The sequence below is a fragment of the Lithobates pipiens genome, unplaced genomic scaffold (assembly GCF_037356315.1).
Source record: "Lithobates pipiens isolate NorthernLeopardFrog02 unplaced genomic scaffold, aLitPip1_a1.2 Scaffold_11, whole genome shotgun sequence".
Classification (NCBI taxonomy): Eukaryota; Metazoa; Chordata; class Amphibia; order Anura; family Ranidae; genus Lithobates; species Lithobates pipiens.
Window position 1 is genome coordinate 2,024,417 of NW_027507696.1, and position 19,445 is coordinate 2,043,861.

The following is a 19,445-nucleotide window of genomic DNA, read 5'->3' on the forward strand; positions in this document are numbered from 1 at the left end:
ATGCATAGGTAAAAAAAAAAAACATCAGCCTTTAGAACCACTTTAAGTTTCCAAATCTCTTAGCCCTTGTACACACGGTCAGACATTCCGACGGAAAATGTCCGATCGGACCGCGTGGTTGGATAATCCGACTGTGTGTGGGCTCCATCGGACTGTTTCCGTCGGAATTTCCGACCGACAAAGTTTTAGAGCTGGGCTATAAAATTTTCCGACAACGTGGTCCGATGGGACTTTGTCCGATCTTTTGTAGAGAATTCCGATCGGACAAAGTGCCACGCATGCTCAGATCAAATTCCTACACCAAAGCTATTGGCTACTAGCCTGAACATAGTCCCGTCTTAACGAAATAACGCCATCACGTTACAAACGATTGGATTTTCCGACAACTTTGTCCGACTGTGTGTATGCAACACCAGTTTCGGAAAAAATCCATCGGATAAAATCCGACGGATTTTGTTGTCGGAATGTCCGACCCGTGTGTACAAGGGCTTAGAGGGTATTTTTAAAACCTTTAAAGGCTTTTTTTTTTGGAATCTTAATAGATTGGCTTTTCAGAAAATCAGCAGTGCTCTCTAGACTTAGGGAAAAAAGTTTCTTTCCACTTGAGACCTCATTACCACCCTGGGAAATAATCAGAGCAGTAAGCAATTCCGAGTGGTGCAATCAGGAGTCATCTACTGCCATTGTTTGGATGGGAAATAAAAAAACTGAAGAGGAACGTTTAGATCGGAGTTGTAACACATTAAAGGGTAAGTTCCCACTTTCATGAAAATCGTATTAGCCTATAGATATAAAGACAAAGCTTTGCCTTTACTTTTGAATATAGCAGGGAATGGTAAGTACCTATAATGGTTTTATTTTTCCTGTATGTGTCGCATTTGGGAGATTTTCCTTTCTCGTCTTGGAGATAAATCTGGCATTAAACATTTCTCCAAAGTCCGGGGAATTCCTTCTTTGACAGTTGTCGCTGAAACACATGTCCGCAGTGGAAGTGGAAAATATTTACCTGGTGATTGCTTCTCTGTCCCAAAGACAACGATCACCAGGACAAAAGGGGGCGATTCCTTTCAATCAGGGACACAGACAGTAATAAATAATGGACATGATTTCTAAGCTTTCTCTACTCAATACAGAAAAATGGATTTAGATAAAGCTCATCTACCAATAGCATATGGTTTTATCTGGTTCAGCAGGGACAAGCCAAATTTCAATCCATGTATGGGCAGGCTGGTTGTACAGAAGTCGATCTACCTATTTACATTTGCAGAATGATCAGTGGCGCCAGCTTTTATTCTGACAGTTGGGAAGTCTCCCTGCTGTCAGAATACAATAGCACAGTGAGAGTGATTCCCTATCTACATCAAGTGTGTGGATGGGGGGGAATCGGATCATTTTTTTTTTTCCCTTCAACCTGCTGGTTGAACAAAAAGATTATTAATGTATGGCCAGCTTAATAGGGATGAGTTATGCCCCGTACACACGAGCGGACTTTTCGACATCCAAACTCCGACGGACTGAGTCCGGCGGACTATCCGATCGTGTGTGGGCTGCAACGGACTTTAGCGAAGCTAAAGTCTGACGGACTTTAGAAATGAAGCATGCTTTAAATTTTCCCGACGGAACTCCGCCGGACCCGGTCCCCTTCGAAAAATCCGCTCGTGTGTGTGCTACTCCGACGGACTAAAACCGACGCTAGGGCAGCTATTGGCTACTGTCTAGGAACTTCCTACGTCGAATCCAGTCGTACGTCATCACGTTCGACTCCGTCGGAGTTTGGTGTGATGGTGTGTGGTCAAGTCCGTTCGGTCGAAAAGTCCGCCAGAACTCCGGCGGAACTCCGGCGGAACTCCGGCGGAACTCCTTTGGAGGTCTGTCAGACTTAATCCCTCTCGTGTGTACGGGGCATTAAAGGATTGAAAAAAGGAAGGGTAACAATGGAAGTATTGTTAACATAATCACTTTTTGTCTGTGATACTCACAATCATATTCTCCAAAACACATTTTGCTAGCCAGCAGTTCAGGAATACTGGAATAAACAAATTCCGCAGAGGAGGCCAAAATATCTAGGAAAGAAAATAATTATGTATAAGAAAAAAAAAATCCATATTTACACACAACGAAAAACAAAATAGCCCATGTGACTTTTAGACCCGGTTCACACTGAGGCAGCACGACTTTAGCGGCGGCTTGTAAAATGACTTCTGTATAGAAGTCAATGCAAGTCGCCCCAAAAGTCGTACATGAACCTTTTTCTAAGTCGGAGCGACTTGAGTGGCTCCGATTAGAATGGTTCCATTGCACAGAACGGGACTCGACTTGTTGCCTGACGAGTCGCCCCTGTGTGAACCGGTTCTTATAGTCACACCTCAAACATCAAAGATAACATTTATAAAGAATTTATTAACAAATATTTAAAAACAACACATAATACAAAAATGAATATTAGATATTAATACATGGGTGAATTTACAATCTGATTTATATAAGAAACCTTTCCATGGAACCGAGATATACCATGGGGATAAGTGGCAACAGTCTGGAACAACTGTGCTGTAGGTCTTGACGCGTTTCGCAAGAAGGCTCTCACTTCTTCGGGAGAAACACAGGAAAGTATGGTTGGTAGAAAAAAAAAAACTAGTTTACGATCACCTCATAGGTGGTAGAATTATGAAGTAGACAAGAGGTTGGTATATTCCGATACAGATAATCATGCAGAGACAATCAACGTAAAAAACGGGTAAAAGATATAATTAAATGCTACCAGTTCCACCAGTCTTCCCCTGGGAGCTGTGACAGGGCGGGGAGATGTAAAACAGTGAAGAGCTCAAAGACCGGAGCCTGGGAGACGGGTGTCAAAACAAACAAAGGGTTTTACCCCACACCCTGAGAGGAGATAGACCAAAGTGTCCCGTGGCCGGTTCAGAAATGTCCAGCCACCGGATACTTTTGTCTGTCTCTCCTCTGGATGTGGAGTAAACCCCTTTGTTGGCTTTACACCCATCGCCCAGGCTCCTGTCTTTGAGCTCTTCACTGTTTTACATCTCCCCACCCTGTCACAGCTCCCAGGGGGAAGACTGGTGGAACTGGGGGCATTTAATCATATCTTTTACCCGTTTTCTTTGAAGTTTGTTGTCTATGGATGATTATCAATTTCGCAATATACCAACCTCTTCTCTACACCATAGTCTACCACCTATGATAGTAGACTAGTTTTTTTTTCTACCAGCTATACTTTCCTGTGCTTTGCACACACACAGTATCTCACAAAAGTGAGTACACCCCTCACATTTTTGTAAATATTTGATTATAACTTTTCAGATGACAACTCTGAAGAAATAACACTTTGCTACAATGTAAAGTAGTGAGTGTACAGCTTGTATAACAGTGTCAATTTGTTCTCCCATCAAAATAACTCAACACACATCCATTAAAGAGGAAGTAAACCCCGATAGGTTTACTTCCTCTTTCATTCCCTGCAAAGGTAAAGCATAATGGACTACTATGCATCGCATCGCATTGTAGCCCATTATGTGTCACTTACCTGACACAGGAGCCAGCGAAGTCACCGCTGTCCCCTGTAGTCCGGCGCATCCATCTTCTCGGTGAGGTCTCGCAGCTCCGCCGCTGTTATTCGGCGAAGCCGCGATGACGTCACTCCCGCGCATGCGCACGGGAGTCGACACGCGCGGCATCTTCGTCATTGACAATGCCGCGCTCAGTGCGCCTGCGCGCCGCTGTCTACGACGCATGCGCCGTAGACAGCGGTGCCTGTCTTCGGGCAAATATCTCCTAAACCGTACAGGTTTAGGAGATATTTCTTGGACCTACAGGTAAGCCTTAATCTAGGCTTACCTGTAGGTCAAAGTAGTTTGTAAGGGTTTACAACCACTTTAATGTCTAAACTGCTGGCAACAAAAGTGAGTAAACCCCGAAGTGAAAATGTCCAAATTGGGCCCAATTTTTTTTTTTCATATCTAGCTTTACACATTCAGTTTTACAAATAAATGCTTCAGTTAAAAAAAAAAAAAAAGGATATACACACTTTGGATAGAGCAGTTCATGGTGAATACTTCATCAAATCTATTTATTACTGTTGTGTGTCCCATAGGGGAGATTCCCCTTCACTTCTTGTCTCGGGGAGACACAATAGAAGTAAAATATCTCTTCAAAATGAGAGGAAATCCCCTCTTATGCGACGTACACATGATCGGAATTTCCGACAACAAATGTTTGATATGGGCCTGTTGCCGGAAATTCCGACCGTGCGTAGGCTCCATCGGACATTTTCCATTGGAATTTCCGACAACAAAAATTTGAGAGCTGGATCGTGTGTACACAATTTCCGACGCACAAAATTCCACGCATGCTCGGAATCAAGCAGAAGAGCCGCACTGGCTATTGAACTTCCTTTTTCTAGTCCCGTCGTACGTGAGCGCGTTCTCGCCGATCGGAATTTCCCGAAAAACATTTGCGCGACCGTGTGCATGCAAGACACGTTTGAGCCAACATCCGTCGGAAGTAAATCCACGGTTTGGTTGTCGGACATTTCGATCCTCTGTATGCGGCATTAGACCGCCGTCTGTATTTCCCATCACTTTCAATCCGGGGACAAAGGTCACCAGGACTAATGGAAATGACGAATATCCTCACTCTGACACAGTCAAAAAAATGTGGCAGGGAGTTTAACATTTTCCTACTCCACCCAAAACTAAAAAAAGGTGTTAGATTTAGTGTAAATCTGTATTAATATTGCATATCTGATTACTTGCATAATCCAAATCGCAACTGGGTTCTCCTTAAAGCAAGCTCAATGTCTAATATATGGCAGAGTCTATACTTCCAGGGGCGTAACTATAGGGGGTGCAGCAGTCGCGACCGCAACTGGGCCCTGTGCTGCAGGGGGCCCATGCAGCCCCCACCACATATGGCCGGCAGCAGCATAGGCAGCTAGGGGTACCAGTGCACCATGTAAACGGGTGGCTGGAGGTGGAGGGTGACTAGCAGAGCTCCATGCTCGACTATCGCACTGGCTGCTCTTTAGTTGTGCATTCCCCGCATGACCTGTGTCCTCGGCCGGCTCCTCAGAGTACCCCTCTCCTGCTCCATGCATTGCCGCTCAGTCCGATGTCTGTTCTCCCCAGCCAGAGTTGTCCCCCCCCCCCCCCCCCGAGTCCGGCCCACACTGCACTGCATACTTCACCCAGGTAAACAAACTTTAAGCACACAGATGCAGTGCAGCTGCAGAGCCCTATGAGAGCCCCCTGGAGGACACTGCAGGCTTGTCTGCCAGCCCCCCTCCTCCCCCGTCATACACAGATGATGAAAGGTCTTTCTGGGAGATATGCTGATCACCCGTCCAGCACACTGGATGGAGCCCAGGCCAACATGGATGAGTGCGCGGCCTGCAGCTTGGTCATGATGAGTGAGAGGACCCCATCCCCCACAGACCATTACTTACCCCCTCCATCTCCCCCAGGGGACAGGGGCCCCTTCTCACATGGGGACAGGGACCCCCATCTCCCCTGGGGACACCTAAAAATAAAAAAATAAAAAAACTACCGATGCCAGTGGTGAAACTACAGGGCTCACAAAGGTCATACCTGTGACCACGCCCTGGAGTTCCACCGCCGGACTCGGAGGGAAGGGCCCTGGCTGGGGTTCAGGGGGGCCCTTCATGGTTTCTTGCATCGGGGCCCTGAAGGTTCTAGTTACGCCACTGTATACTTCTCCGTCTCGGTTTGTTGGGTGAAAATCACAGCTCTAGATAAAATTGTCCCCAAAGACGATTCATTTGCATAAAGCTAGTGTACACAAAAGACTACCCAGGAATGTAAATTTGATCTCCTAAAGGGACGCACGCTGTTTTCTTCTCTATCTCCCGGTAAGTAAGCCGTTGCTCTGAGCTGTGCAATAGGAGTAATACAGACTCATTTCACCATTCAGCCCCAGAAGAGAATCAATGTGGAGCCAGAAATTGTTCCACTCTGCAGTCTCATTATCATTCATACGCTGCCATCCCACTGAGTCCCAACCACCAAAGGCTCATTCAATGCAACAATCTAAAAACCCACAATCCACATTCTGAAATCGGTCATTAAACCAGAAAGGTCGGCACTGCTGGTTCCAGCAATGAAGGGGGCTGAATGTGACAAATTGCAATATAATGCTCAGTTTAGGGCCAAAACTGCTATTTCTATAAAAGGAATCAAATTCCATTTTAGGGTTTTAAAGTAGAACTAAAGGCAAAACATATTTTTTTTTTTTCCTTTTGGATATAATACAGGAGGGTTATTTTGCCCTGTCATTTTTTTTTGCCATCGGTGTAACTGTACGGAGATTTCCCTTCACTTCCTGTCCCATAGCCAAAAACAGGAAATCTATCCAAAGTGAGGGAATCCCTGGTTGTTACGAAGGTCACCAGAATCTCAACTCTCATAAAAGCCAAGTTTGGATATGTCTTCCTTCTCCGCCTCCTGAATTGATCCTTTCGGTTAGTCTTTTTTTTTGCGATAAACAGTCTCATTGACCATAAGGGAAGCTTGGAAAAGTCTTGCAGTTTAAGAGAATCAAATTCAAACTTTTACAAGAATGGCTGAGATCTGCACATGACTTTAGCTGCCTAATGATTCACTGATTTTTTTTTTTTTTCTTTTGGATACAATACAGGAGGGTTATTTTGCCATCTGTGTAACTGTACAGAGATTTCCCTTCACTTCCTGTCCCATAGCCAAAAACAGGAAATCTATCCAAAGCGAGGGAATCCCTGGTTGTTACGAAGGTCACCAGAATCTCAACTCTCATAAAAGCCAAATTTGGATATGTCTTCCTTCTCCGCCTCCTGAATTGATCCTTTCGGTTAGTCTTTTTTTGCGATAAACAGTCTCAATGACCACAAAGGAAGCTTGGAAAAGTCTTGCCGTTTAAGAGAATCAAATTCAAACTTTTACAAGAATGGCTGAGATCTGCACATAACTTTAAGGGGTTGTAAAGGTTTGTTTTTTATTTTCTACATAGGTTCCTCTAAGCTAGTGCATTGTTGGTTCACTTACCTTTTCCTTCGATTTCTCTTCTAAATGTTTTTTTTCTTTGTCTGAATATCTCACTTCCTGTTTCTCCTCAGTAAACTTCTCACCATCATCCGTGCTGGTGGTTAGTCAGCCAGAACAGCTTACTGAGGAGGAACAGGAAGTGAGAAATTCAGACAAAAAAAAATTTTTTATAAGGGAAATTGAAGGAAAAGGTAAGTGAACCAACAATGCACTAGCTTAAAGGAACCTATTTAGAAAATAAAAAACGAACCTTTACAACCCCTTTTAGCTGCCTAATGATTCATTCATTTTTTTTTCTTTCCTTTTGGATACAATACAGGAGGGTTATTTTGCCCTGTCATTTTTTTGCCATCGGTGTAACTGTACAGAGATTTCCCTTCACTTCCAGTCCCATAGCCAAAACAGGAAATCTATCGAAAGTGAGGGAATCCCTGGTTGTTACGAAGGTCACCAGAATCTCAACTCTCATAAAAGCCAAGTTTGGATATGTCTTTCTTCTCCGCCTCCTGAATTGATCCTTTCGGTTAGTCTTTTTTTTGCGATAAACAGTCTCAATGATAAGGGAATGATAAATGAATAATTAATAATTAAATGAATAATTAATGATAAAATAAGGGAAGCTTGGAAAAGTCTTGCAGTTTAAGAGAATCAAGAATGGCTGAGATCTGCACATAACTTTAGCTGCCTAATGATTCATTGATTTTTTATTTTTTTATTTTTGGCTACAATACAGGAGGGTTATTTTTCCCTGTCATTTTTTTTGCCATCGATGTAATTGTACAGAGATTTCCCTTCACTTCCAGTCCCATAGCCAAAAACAGGAAATCTATCCAAAGTGAGGGAATCCCTGGTTGTTACGAAGGTCACCAGAATCTCAACTCTCATAAAAGCCAAATTTGGATATGTCTTCCTTCTCCGCCTCCTGAATTGATCCTTTCGGTTAGTCTTTTTTTGTGATAAACAGTCTCAATGACCATAAGGGAAGCTTGGAAAAGTCTTGCAGTTTAAGAGAATCAAATTCAAACTTTTACAAGAATGGCTGAGATCAGCACATAACTTTAGCTGCCTAATGATTCATTGATTTTATTTTTTTCCTTTTGGCTACAATACAGGAGGGTTATTTTGCCCCTGTCATTTTTTTGCCATCTGTGTAACTGTAAGGAGATTTCCCTTCACTTCCTGTCCCATAGCCAAAAACAGGAAATCTATCCAAAGTGAGGGAATCCCTGGTTGTTACGAAGGTCACCAGAATCTCAACTCTCATAAAAGCCAAGTTTGGATATGTCTTCCTTCTCCGCCTCCTGAATTGATCCTTTCGGTTAGTCTTTTTTTGCGATAAACAGTCTCAATGATAAGGGAATGATAAATGAATAATTAATAATTAAATGAATAATTAATGATAAAATAAGGGAAGCTTAGAAAAGTCTTGCAGTTTAAGAGAATCAAATTCAAACTTTTACAAGAATGGCTGAGATCTGCACATAACTTTAGCTGCCTAATGATTCATTGATTTCCTTGACACGTTTTTTAACTAAAGTTAAACTCTGTTTACGTATTTTTTTCGTCATATGTTCGGTTTCAGGTACCCTAGGTTTATCATAGTTCAACACGAAGGAGACTTCATTCACAGACGTGCATTTTTTTCATTGAGAAGTGCTTTTTGTTTCTTTATTTGATTAATTCTTTTCAATCCGCATTTGCTCCCCCTGCATGCGCACTCATTAGCTGCCGTGATGAGACTCAAAAGCCTACAAATGACTTGGCAGGATAATGGAATAAAGAACGCTCCTTTGTGACGAGGAACCAGCAGCAGCGCGAGTCTGCAGAGCCTACTCCCACCTAGATGATCATTTCTGCTCGGCGTTCGGAGCTTTCAGTCAATTAAGAAAAGAAAACCCTACAGCTGCGCCCGCCACTTATTTCACGTCGTGACTTTTCTGAACAGATGTGAATTTCAAGGACCCAGAACAAAGGCTGCGTGGGAAAAGCCAAGCTGACAAAAAGCAACCTTGTCATTTTTAGCCTCGCTCTACAGGCTTCCGAGTCCCAACCGTTCTAGAACCTGTATGGATGGGGTATGTTGCATGGTTAGCCTTGTGAATGACGGCTACCACCCAGATCCAAGAGAGGTCCGCGCTTTCCGCCTGCCTCATGGACATGTTTGGTAATAATGAAATTAACTCCAATTTGAGATAAATAAAGGCCAAATCTGGTTTCTGGGTTTGCAGAGTCAATGGCCTGAAGCAAGCATGCAGCACAGGAGTTCTGGTTTCACTCCCTCAGCCTGCTTTTAACACGTTACTAATAAAAATATATGTACAGATTACCAGCGGGTTGGTGGGGCCTAATTGCTCTGCACCTGGGAGTATCTTATGCATGGGGCGCGTTTATTAATGCCCGGGACCAGGGGGAGACGGCAGTGAAGAATCTAATCTTAAGGCAGTTCCCCGATTTAGAGATAAGCCTTCACTGTGCGCAGTAATAAAGTACAGAGTTCCTCTGAAAAGTGTTGTCCCATGTCACTATGCACACTGTATCTTGATGTAGGTTGCATTAGGAGGGACAAGACTGAATCAGGCCATGGATCTCCATAACGTGGGTTTGGTTCCATTTGCTACTGACAGTTAGGAAGGGAGCCTACACATTGACCCCCACTTTACCGGAGGACCTGGTACCACGCTTAATGACTGGTTGCTTGGGGTCTTGAACTAGTGCTTATTTACTCTTTGCAACTACGGTACATTGCTTTTCCTGCCTGTCTTGCAGAGTTAAAGAGGAAGTAAAGGCCATTAAAAAAAAAAAAAAATGCAACCTGCAATGCAAAGGCATAATGAGCTAGTATGCATAGCATACTAGCGCATTATGAATAACTTACCTGAGAACGAAGCCCCCGAAGCGGTCCTCCATCTTCATCTTCGCCGCTGCCATGTATCCCGGAGTGACTTCTGGGTCTCGCTGCTTCAGCGCTGTGATTCGCCGGAGCCGCGATGACGTCACTCCCATGCATGCGCACGGGAGCCGCCACGAGCGGCATATTGCCGTGATCTGCGGGCTGCTCAGTGCGCCTGCGTGCCGCTGTCTACGGCGCATGCGCCGTAGACAGCAGCGCCTGTCTTTTTGTAAATATCTCCTAAACCGTGTAGGTTTAGGAGATATTTCTTGGACCTACAGGTAAGCCTTAATCTAGGCTTACATGTAGGTACAAGTGGTTTGTAAGGGTTTACAACCACTTTAATCATCTTGTAATAGCTAAGCTGAGCTTCATACCCCTTTGTGCTTTACAGACCCTGGTTCTTTTGATATGCTATAACCAACATGCACCCCTTTGAAAAACTTCAGGCCAGGATTAGGCTTCATGTACATTAGCAGCTCCAAAACGCGACTTTAAGAACTTTCTGCGATTCTTTTTTTTTTTTCTGCCAAAGCTCCTAAACTTAACTCCATAAAAGCCTGTGTGTCTATGAACACGTAGGCTTTTAGCAGAGTTTAGGAGTTGCTGCAGTTAGGTGGGGTTCCACCTCCCTTTGCTGAATGCATAAGAATCGCATTCAGGATGGGAATTTTTGGACCGTCAGCCACAAGAGAATGCAAAACGCAGCAAAATTGCGCTTCAATTTTGGAACGTTTTTGCGTTTTCCCGCGACTGCGGTAAATGTAGGCAGGAAGCCTAAGAACACTTGACACAACTTTACTGAGAAGTTTTTTTTTTTTGTAAATCCATTTCCTAACACTAACTATAATTGAATGGCTGCCCAGGCATACCACTACAAGGTAGTAGTCCGCGATGGCATTCTCCAGGTGCTGGCTCTTCTCCGGATCCAGGGCCGTTTTTAAGGCAGGGCAAAAGGGGCAGCTACCCTGGGCCCTGTCATTGTTGTGGGGCCCAAAGCAGCTGCCTCATTCTTGCCAACTATCCTGGTTTAAGTACCCTCATCCCTTGAGGTTTTAGTCCTGTGCTGTGTCCCAATATCTCAGTGTGAAGTGCTGCTACTAATGCTGCCCAGCTCTTCCCTATTGTTGTGTACAGATGACTCCCCTTCAGGCCCTGTGTTTACATGTAAATTAGCGGCATTCATATGTAAATAGGGGCGGCCAGCGGCATTCATATGTATATCATGCCCCCCTGAGGTCATATCCACAGTAATCTCTAGCAACCAATCAACAAGCAGAAATCATGTGCTGTAAATCATGTGCTGATTAGCAACTAATCAGTGAGCCATAATGTGTGCTGTAACCTCTAGCAACCAGTCAGTGAGCGGTAATGATACTGTAAGCTCTGGCAACCAATTTCAAGAAAAGTTTTTTTGCCCGGGGTCCAATCAATATTAAAGATGGCTCTGTCCGGATTCCCGGTGCCTCTAATGGACTGCAAGGTGCAGCAGTCCTCTTTCACAGCATATCTGGTAAAGAGAGGGCTAAGAGCCCTGGAACTCAGCCTTCTCCCTTTTTATATCACAGGTGGGTAGGCTGTGACCAAAAACCCCGGGAACACACTTAACTCTTTTACCCCTTAGCCTGGACCAGCCACTAACTAGTGCAGCAATAAACAACCTGCCTACAAGCACAAAGAAAAGACAGCTGCTGAAATCAATTGATAACCAGCAAATACATTGAACATTGAATCCATTCCTAGCACCCTGGCTAGTTCCTTACGTTTCCTCTTTTAGGCCGCATTTTTTTTTATTATTTTTTTTATTGATCTGAACATAGATTCATTGTCGTTGGAACAATACACACTGCTACACAATTAAGATCAGTAATACAGCAATGGGTACAGAGATGTAAAATAAAATTAGAAAATGTTTTGTTTGAGCGCAGTAATTTATCCCTGTCATGACTAAGACTATTTTTGGCATTTGGTGTTTACAAGTTAAAATCCATATTTTTTGCTAGAAAATGACTTGGAACCCCCAAACAAAATATATATTTATTTTTTAGCAGAGACTCTAGAGAATAAAATGGCGATTGTTGCAATATTTTATGTCATACGGTATTTGCGGAGCGGTGTTTTAAACGCAACTTTTTGGGAAAAGGGACACTTTCATGAAGTTAAAAAAAAAAAAAAAAACAGTAAAATTAGCCCAATTTTTTTGCATAATGTGAAAGATAATGTTACGCCAAGTAAATAGATACCAAACATGTCACACTTTATAATTGCACGCACTCGTGGAATGACGACAAACTACGGTACCTAAAAATCTCAATAGGCGACGTGTTAAATTTTTTTTCCGGTTACCAGGTTAGAGTTACAGAGGAGGTCTAGTGCTAGAATTATTGCTCTCGCTCTGACGATCGCAGCGATACCTCACATGTGTGATTTGAACACAGTTTACATATGTGGGCGCGAGTTCCGTATGCGTTTTCTTTGCTTTGTGATTTCACGGGAACAGCAGGCGCTTTAAAAAAAAAAATTTAAAATTTCTTTTAAAATGAATAGTTTTTTTTTTTTATCACGTTTTTTGCGGTCACAAGGAATGTAAACACCCCTTGTGACAGTAATAGGTGGTGACAGGTACTCTTTATGGAGGGATCGGGGGTCTAAAAGACCCCCCACCCCTCCATTACACTTCAAAGTATTCAGATCGCTGTTTTTGGTGATTCTGGATAGTGTATATAAATTTAAATCCGGCGCCATTGGCACCCGAGTAAACGGGAAGTGACGTCATGACGTCGCTTCCATGTTTACTATTAGGAGAAAAATGATAACCTAGGTTATAATAAGACAATTAGAGAATTCCTCAGAATGAGGCAGATAGGTAATATCAGAGTAAATAGATAAAACGTATAGATGAAAGATGAAAGGAAAATTCACTTTAATATAAAATGGCAATTTGCTCAAAAATTTTTTTGGTCACTGAAAGATGCTTACCATAAGCACAAAGAGAGAGCAGAAACAATTGTTGCTATGCTTTACTGATAGAGGCATAGGGTCACTTTATGGCAAAAGCCTGCAGCAGGTGGACCGATCGGACAACTGCCCAGCAGCCGGAAGCAGCGGCTAGTGCATCAGTGCTCCCGATTGAGCAGGAGCACCGGTAAGAGAGGCGGGAGGGGGGGGGACGTCCCCTCCCGCTCCTCCGGCAAAACAGCTGATCGGCTTTTAGCCGCTTCGGTAGTTATAGCTGGAAAGCCAATCGCCCGCTGTAAAAATCAGTACCGGAATGATGCCTGCAGGTGGGGGCATCATCCCGGTATAACCCCCGGAAGTCGAGTACATACATCTGCGTACGCTCGGCGGCAAGGGGTTAAGCAGATACATGTGTATACTGCAACCCTTACAACTAGAAGAGGATGAAGCAGAATTTTCTGCATATATACATTCACATAAGGTCGGAAACATTTTACTAAGGATCTTTCTGTCCATGTTAAGTACAAACATCAGTAAATTGTTATGTCTGTGTACAATAGGCCTAAATGTAAGATGGCAGACGGGTATCTTTCTCCTATTTGAATGTACCGCCCATCTACTCTGTGACAATTCGTGTAAAAATCTTCTGTGAACAACTGTGTATGTGCATCGCTTGTACCGTAAAAATTGAATAAACAATTTCTTTTTGTGAAAAGATGGCAGACAGGCAGGTGAATGAGAAAGATAAATAAAATGTAGCACCCTCCTAGCTAGATTGCTAGCAGTTGAGGCAAATTTGGTTTTTGGCTCCCCGTAGCAGAGGAGCAGTGCTCAATTGCTTTTGGCTGTTCTGGGTTCTGCTGGTTGCAGGCTCTGCTGCTTTCCCTTGAATTCTAGTAGGTTCCAGAATTTAGTGGGTCGAGAAGGCAGACCCTCACTTGCATGTTCATGCAGCTTCAGCCAATCTCTTAGCAGAGAGAATGGCCAGTAGGGGGCTGAGATGTGTAAATATAGGTGTGTGTGTGTATGTATAAATAGGCTGGAGCCTGAAATAGCAGGTTCCTATGGGAGAAGAGGAGGCTTTCTGGGCTGTTAGAGAAGCTTAGAAGGTCTTATAAATCTATCTGGGTTCCAGCGCCAGCTAAGGCTAGGGGACCCACGCAGGGCCGTTTTTAAGGCAGGGCAAAAGGGTCAGCTGCCCTGGGCCCTTTAATTCTTGTGGGGCCCAAAGCAGCTGCCTCATACTTACCAACTATCCTGGTTTAAATGCCTTCGTCCCCTGAGGTTTTAGTCCTGTGCTGTGTCCTGATATCTCAGTGTGAAGTGCTGCTACTAACGCTACCCAGCCCTGCCCTACTGTTGTGTACAGATGACTCGCCTGCAGACCTTGTGTTTACATGTAAATTACCGGCATTCATGTGTAAATCGAGGCGGCCAGCAGAATAGATATGTATATCATGGCCCCGTGAGGTCATATCCACAGTAATCTCTAGAAACCAACCAACAAGCAGAAATCAGGTGCTCTAACCTCTAGCAACCAGTCAGTGAGCGGGAATGATACACTGTAACCTCTGGCAACTAATTGCAATAGCTGCCTGATCTGATTCAGTAAACTGATTTTGAGTCTAGCTTAGGGTTGCCACCTTTTCTTCAAGTCAAACCCAAACACTTTATCGGCGCACAGCAATTTTTTTTTTTTATAGTATAAACTATAGATATATTTTGCTATTAAATAACTTTTCTAATCATATGACATTAATAACAAGAGTTCCCCTTTACATCAGAGTCTACAGAGTTCCCCTTTTATATCTGAACTTGCAGAGTTCCCTTTCACTGTAAGGGGAGACTCTGCAGACTCTGATGTAAGGGAGAACTCTGGGGACTCTAACATAAGGGATGCTCTGGGAACCCTGAGTTAAGCGGGAACACTAAGAACTCTGATGCACGGAGAGGACTTTGATGTTACATAGTTACATAGTTAGTCAGGTTGAAAAAAGACACAAGTCCATCCAGTTCAACCAAAAAAGGATGCAAGAAGGAACAGTGTGCCCATTGGTAGAAAGGGGAACTCTGATGTAAAGGGTGCTCTGAGAACCCTGATTTACCTAAGTGTACTCTCTCAGAGGCAGGAGAGAGAAGGGGGGAGACTCCAGTCACAGACAGGGATGGATGGTGAGCTCACTCACCCTTTGGCATTCAGCACCTCTAACCCAGATGTATCTGAGGCTGCTGGACTTCTAATTAAGAGAGTAAGAGATACAGATCAAGCCCTCTCTCCTTTCCTGTCTGTGTGTTGGGGGGGGGGGGGGGGGTGATGGCTTTAGGCAGTGTGAAAGAGGGTGTAACAGACACTCTCAGCTTAGATAACTGCAGCCAGTAACCCTACTGGGAAGCCATAGTCCAGTCTGAATAATGTGTCCGGGTTTCAGGCAGTCTGAAACCTGGACGCATGGTTCCAAACCCGAACTGTCCGGGTGAATCCTGGACAGGTGGCAACCCTAGTCTAGCTGCTATTTATTGTATGTCTCGGAGCAGGTGGAGAGTGAAACTGCATGGAGGGGGGGGGGCAAAGAAATGTTTTGCCCAGGGTCCAATCAAAATTAAAGACGACCCTGGACCCACGTCCTGAGTTCCTGAAAAGCAGTGCAGGAAGTCTACAGAGGATCTGACCTCCAGTACAGAGGCTAGTACGGCAGGAAAGCATGGAAATACCCAAGGCACAGCGAGTACAAGCCTAAAAGACTGCAGAGATTGTCCCTGTCACCTTTTTTGGAGAGCCTATTTCAGTTTGCCGACTCAGCCTTTACCTTTACAATAGGGGTCCCCTAAGGTGTAGTTCACCAGACACTGAATACAAGCGGATGGACGCACCCTGAAGAGACGGCATAGTTAGAAGTGTTCTCCATTAACTTTCTTCTAGTTTGGAGTATTCCAAGCCTCACCCGCACCCTACCCAACTTTTACCAGCAAATAAGCTACAAAAAGACATGCACTGCCAGTATTCTGAGTTGAGTGACTGTGAACTGCTGTGTGCCTGGCTGCCATGTGCCTCACACTGAATGCGGGGGGGGGGGGGGGGGTCTGTGCTACAAAATTGCTACAAAATTGACAAAGCCCCCAAAAACACTGGAAGTGATCATCTTACCGTAATGATGAAAGGGACGGTGTTTATCATTTCCAGAATGAAAGATATTCGGAAGATCTGTTCCCATATATTCCCCTGCGGGTTTAAAAGACAAACAATCAGGGTCTACTTGCATTGAAAAAAAAAAAAAAAAATGGCCGTTGCTCTCTTTTCTTTCCAGCGTGAGCCAGCAATTATCAGCGCAATACACCGGTGTGAACTGCTCACATTCACATACCTTCGGTTTCACAGGTCCATCCATCGGAATGCATTGGACAAAAAATGCGGCAATGCATTTTGGCATGAATGGACCCTTAAAGCGGTATTAAACCCAAAACAACAAAAAAAAAAATATTTAACCACTTAAAGGACCAGAAGGATTTGCCCCCTTAATGACCAGGCCATTTTTTTGCGATATGGCACTGCGTCGTTTTAACTGACCATTGCACGGTCGTGAGAAATTGTACCCTAATAAAATTGACTTCCCCTTTTTCCCCCCATAAATAGAGCTTTCTTTTTGGTGGTATTTGATCACCTCTACGGTTTTAAATTTTTGCGCTATAAACAAAATAAAAGCGTATATTTTGAAAAAAAAAAAACAATATTTTTGCTATAATTAATATCCCAAATAAAAAAATAAATAAATAATTTCTTCATCAGTTTAGGCCAATATGTATTCTTCTACATATTTTTGGTAAAAAAAAAAAAAAAAAAAAAAAACGAAATAAGCGTATATTGATTGGTTTGCACAAAAGTTATAGCATCTACAAAATAGGGGATAGTTTTATGGCATTTTTATTATTTATTTATTTTTTACTAGTAATGGCGGCGATCTGCGATTTTTAGTGGGACTGCAACATTGCGGCAGACAGATCGGACACTTTGACACTTTTTTGGGTCCAGTGACATTTATACAGCGATCAGAGCTAAAAATAGCCACTGTTTACTGTATAAATGTAACTGGCAGGGAAGGGGGTTAACACTAGGGGGCGATCCAGGGGTTAGTGTGACCTAGGGAGGTGTTTCTAACTGTGGGTAGGAGTGTACTGACTGGAGGAGGAGAGAGATCTCTGTTCCTGATCCCTAGGAACAGCAGATCTCGCTCTACTTCAATTTCAGAACGGGAATCTGTCTGTTTACATTGACGGTACCCTGTTCTGGCTCTCTGAGAACCGATCGCAGGTGGACATTGCGGCCGCCAGCCATGTGCATCGGCTCTGGCGTCGCACTGCGGGCACCCCCCATTGCTCTTAAAGCAGCTGACTTACAGTGATTCGCGCAGCTGTGCCAACCTGCCGCATTATAATGACAGTGGCTGGTTGGCAAGCGGTTAATATGCTGCAGCTTACCAATTCTTAGATGTTGTGGCTGCATTCATTTTCTTTTTTTCGGCTTTCTTTCCTTTATTTTTACCTGGTGATCCTGCCAGTAAGTCTGTTATTTTTCAACAGAACAAGCTGTCCTGCAGGTGTACCAGATAGAGGGTTGAAACAAACCATTTACCACTGACAGGGGTGCTCACAATCATCAGTTTTCATTGATTGATGTAAAACCTTTATCCCAAAAGGTAAAAACAAACACTGTTGCAGTAATTGCTTTTAAGTACTTTAAAGGGAAACTTCACCCAAAAGGTACCTGGTTTGAGTGCCACATTTGAGCAGAAGTCCACAATCCAAGGTCCCCATTCATATACTAGGGCCAATTTTGGACAGAAGCCAATTAACCTACCTGCATGTCTTTGGAGTGTGGGAGGAAACCGGAGTACCCGGAGGAAACCCACGCAGGCACAGGGAGAACATGCAAACTCCAGGCAGGTAGTGTCGTGGTTGGGATTTGAACCAGCGACTCTTCTTACTGCTAGGAGAGAGTGCTAACCACTACACCACTGTGCCGCCCAATTCCTCTTTGTCTCCCTGCAAAGGTAAAGCATAATGGGCTACTATGCATCGCATAGTAGCCCCCATATGTGTCACTTACCTGACACAGGAACCAGCGAGGTCACCGCTGTCCCCTGTAGTCCGGCTCATCCATCTTCTTCCGGGTATCGCTGCTCCGGCCACTCACAGCGCCGGAGCAGCGATGACGTCACTCCCGCGCAGGCGCACGGGAGCCGCCGCTAACGGCATGCCGCTGCTAACAGCGAAAGTGCGCCTGCGCGCTGCTGTCTACGGTGCATGCACCATAGACAGCGGTGCCTGTCTTTTAGTAAATATCGCCTAAACCGTATAGGTTTAGGAGATATTTCTTGGACCTACAGGTAAGCCTTAATCTAGGCTTACCTGTAGATCAAAGTTGGTTGTAAGGGTTTACAACCACTTTAACACCCCTCCCCAAGACTGACATCCAAATGTAGCTCTGTTGGTATCTTTATCCAGAGCGGAGGCACTCTAATTCAGAAAGTGTGTTACTGGCCAGACAATCAGGTGAAATAAAGGCATAAAAGAAAGAAAACGAATGCAGCCACCACATCTAAGGATCAGAACGCTGCAATGTGTTACATTTTTGGTTTTGGATTGAATACCAAATATATAAGCTTCTCTGAGTCATGAGATTGCATTGAGGACTAAAGAGGTTCTGCAGCAGCTGAGTTATCTTTCTTCCAAATGCTGAAGGGTATTTTTTGAAGGCAGTAAGGGAGGTGGTAACAATCATATGGACTGCGTTACAGTTTTGACACGTCATCCAAATTTTAATAGCACCAAACCAAAAAAAGAACAACTTGACGTCTGCGTAATAACAAGAGACGTGCTACAGCGTGATTAATGACCGCGCTCACTGCTGACCTTTAGCATCGAATTCCACTGAGGTTTTCATCGTCTGGTTAAAAACGCATGCATTTTAAAGAAGCACTCTAGTCAAACAGGTATAATGGGTACAGTCTAAATGTAACACCTTCGCCCATTCCTCAGCAGCCAGCCTTTACATCCGTCCCCCCATCGCACTCAGCCTAAGAGCGAAGACTCCCATTTTCTGCGCCTGAAACTATTTCCCCATGTTAATCATCATCACCTCCTGACTAATGCTTGAATGTTGTCCTAGAGAAATGCTTTTCCCTTAACTATCTTCAGAGCTGCTGTGATGGATCACATTTTTATCAAAACTGGAGTTTAATCATTTTACCTTATAGCTGAGATAGATTAGAAGCATCGTCTCCAAGAAGCTGATGATGGCCACAGTGACCTGAGAAAAGAGGAACATTGGAAATATTTCATGGAAATCCAATACAAAAGTTTATACATCTATACACAGTCACACATTGTCATCATCATTAGTATTTTATACATTTTAAGAGCTCCAACATATTGCACAGTGATGTACTGAGAACACCCAGTCATTCACATTTAGTCCCTGCATCAGAGGAGCTTACAATCTAATGTCTCCACGACAGTCTTACTATTATTATTACACATTAGCTTTTACATAA

General features: G+C 43.8%; 1 protein-coding gene across 6 annotated transcripts in view; it reads right to left on the reverse strand.

Annotated features, from left to right (window-relative positions):
• Positions 1-19,445, reverse strand: part of KCNT1 (potassium sodium-activated channel subfamily T member 1) — a 586,129-nt gene that overhangs the window by 141,846 nt on the left and 424,838 nt on the right. For all 6 annotated transcript variants that reach the window (XM_077468093.1, XM_077468101.1, XM_077468120.1 and 3 more), the window contains 3 exons: positions 19,142-19,201; positions 16,043-16,117; positions 1,980-2,063 (listed from right to left, as the gene is read on the reverse strand). In XM_077468093.1, coding sequence (XP_077324219.1) covers positions 1,980-2,063; positions 16,043-16,117; positions 19,142-19,201 — 219 coding nt within the window. The remainder of the gene's footprint in view (positions 1-1,979; positions 2,064-16,042; positions 16,118-19,141; positions 19,202-19,445) is intronic.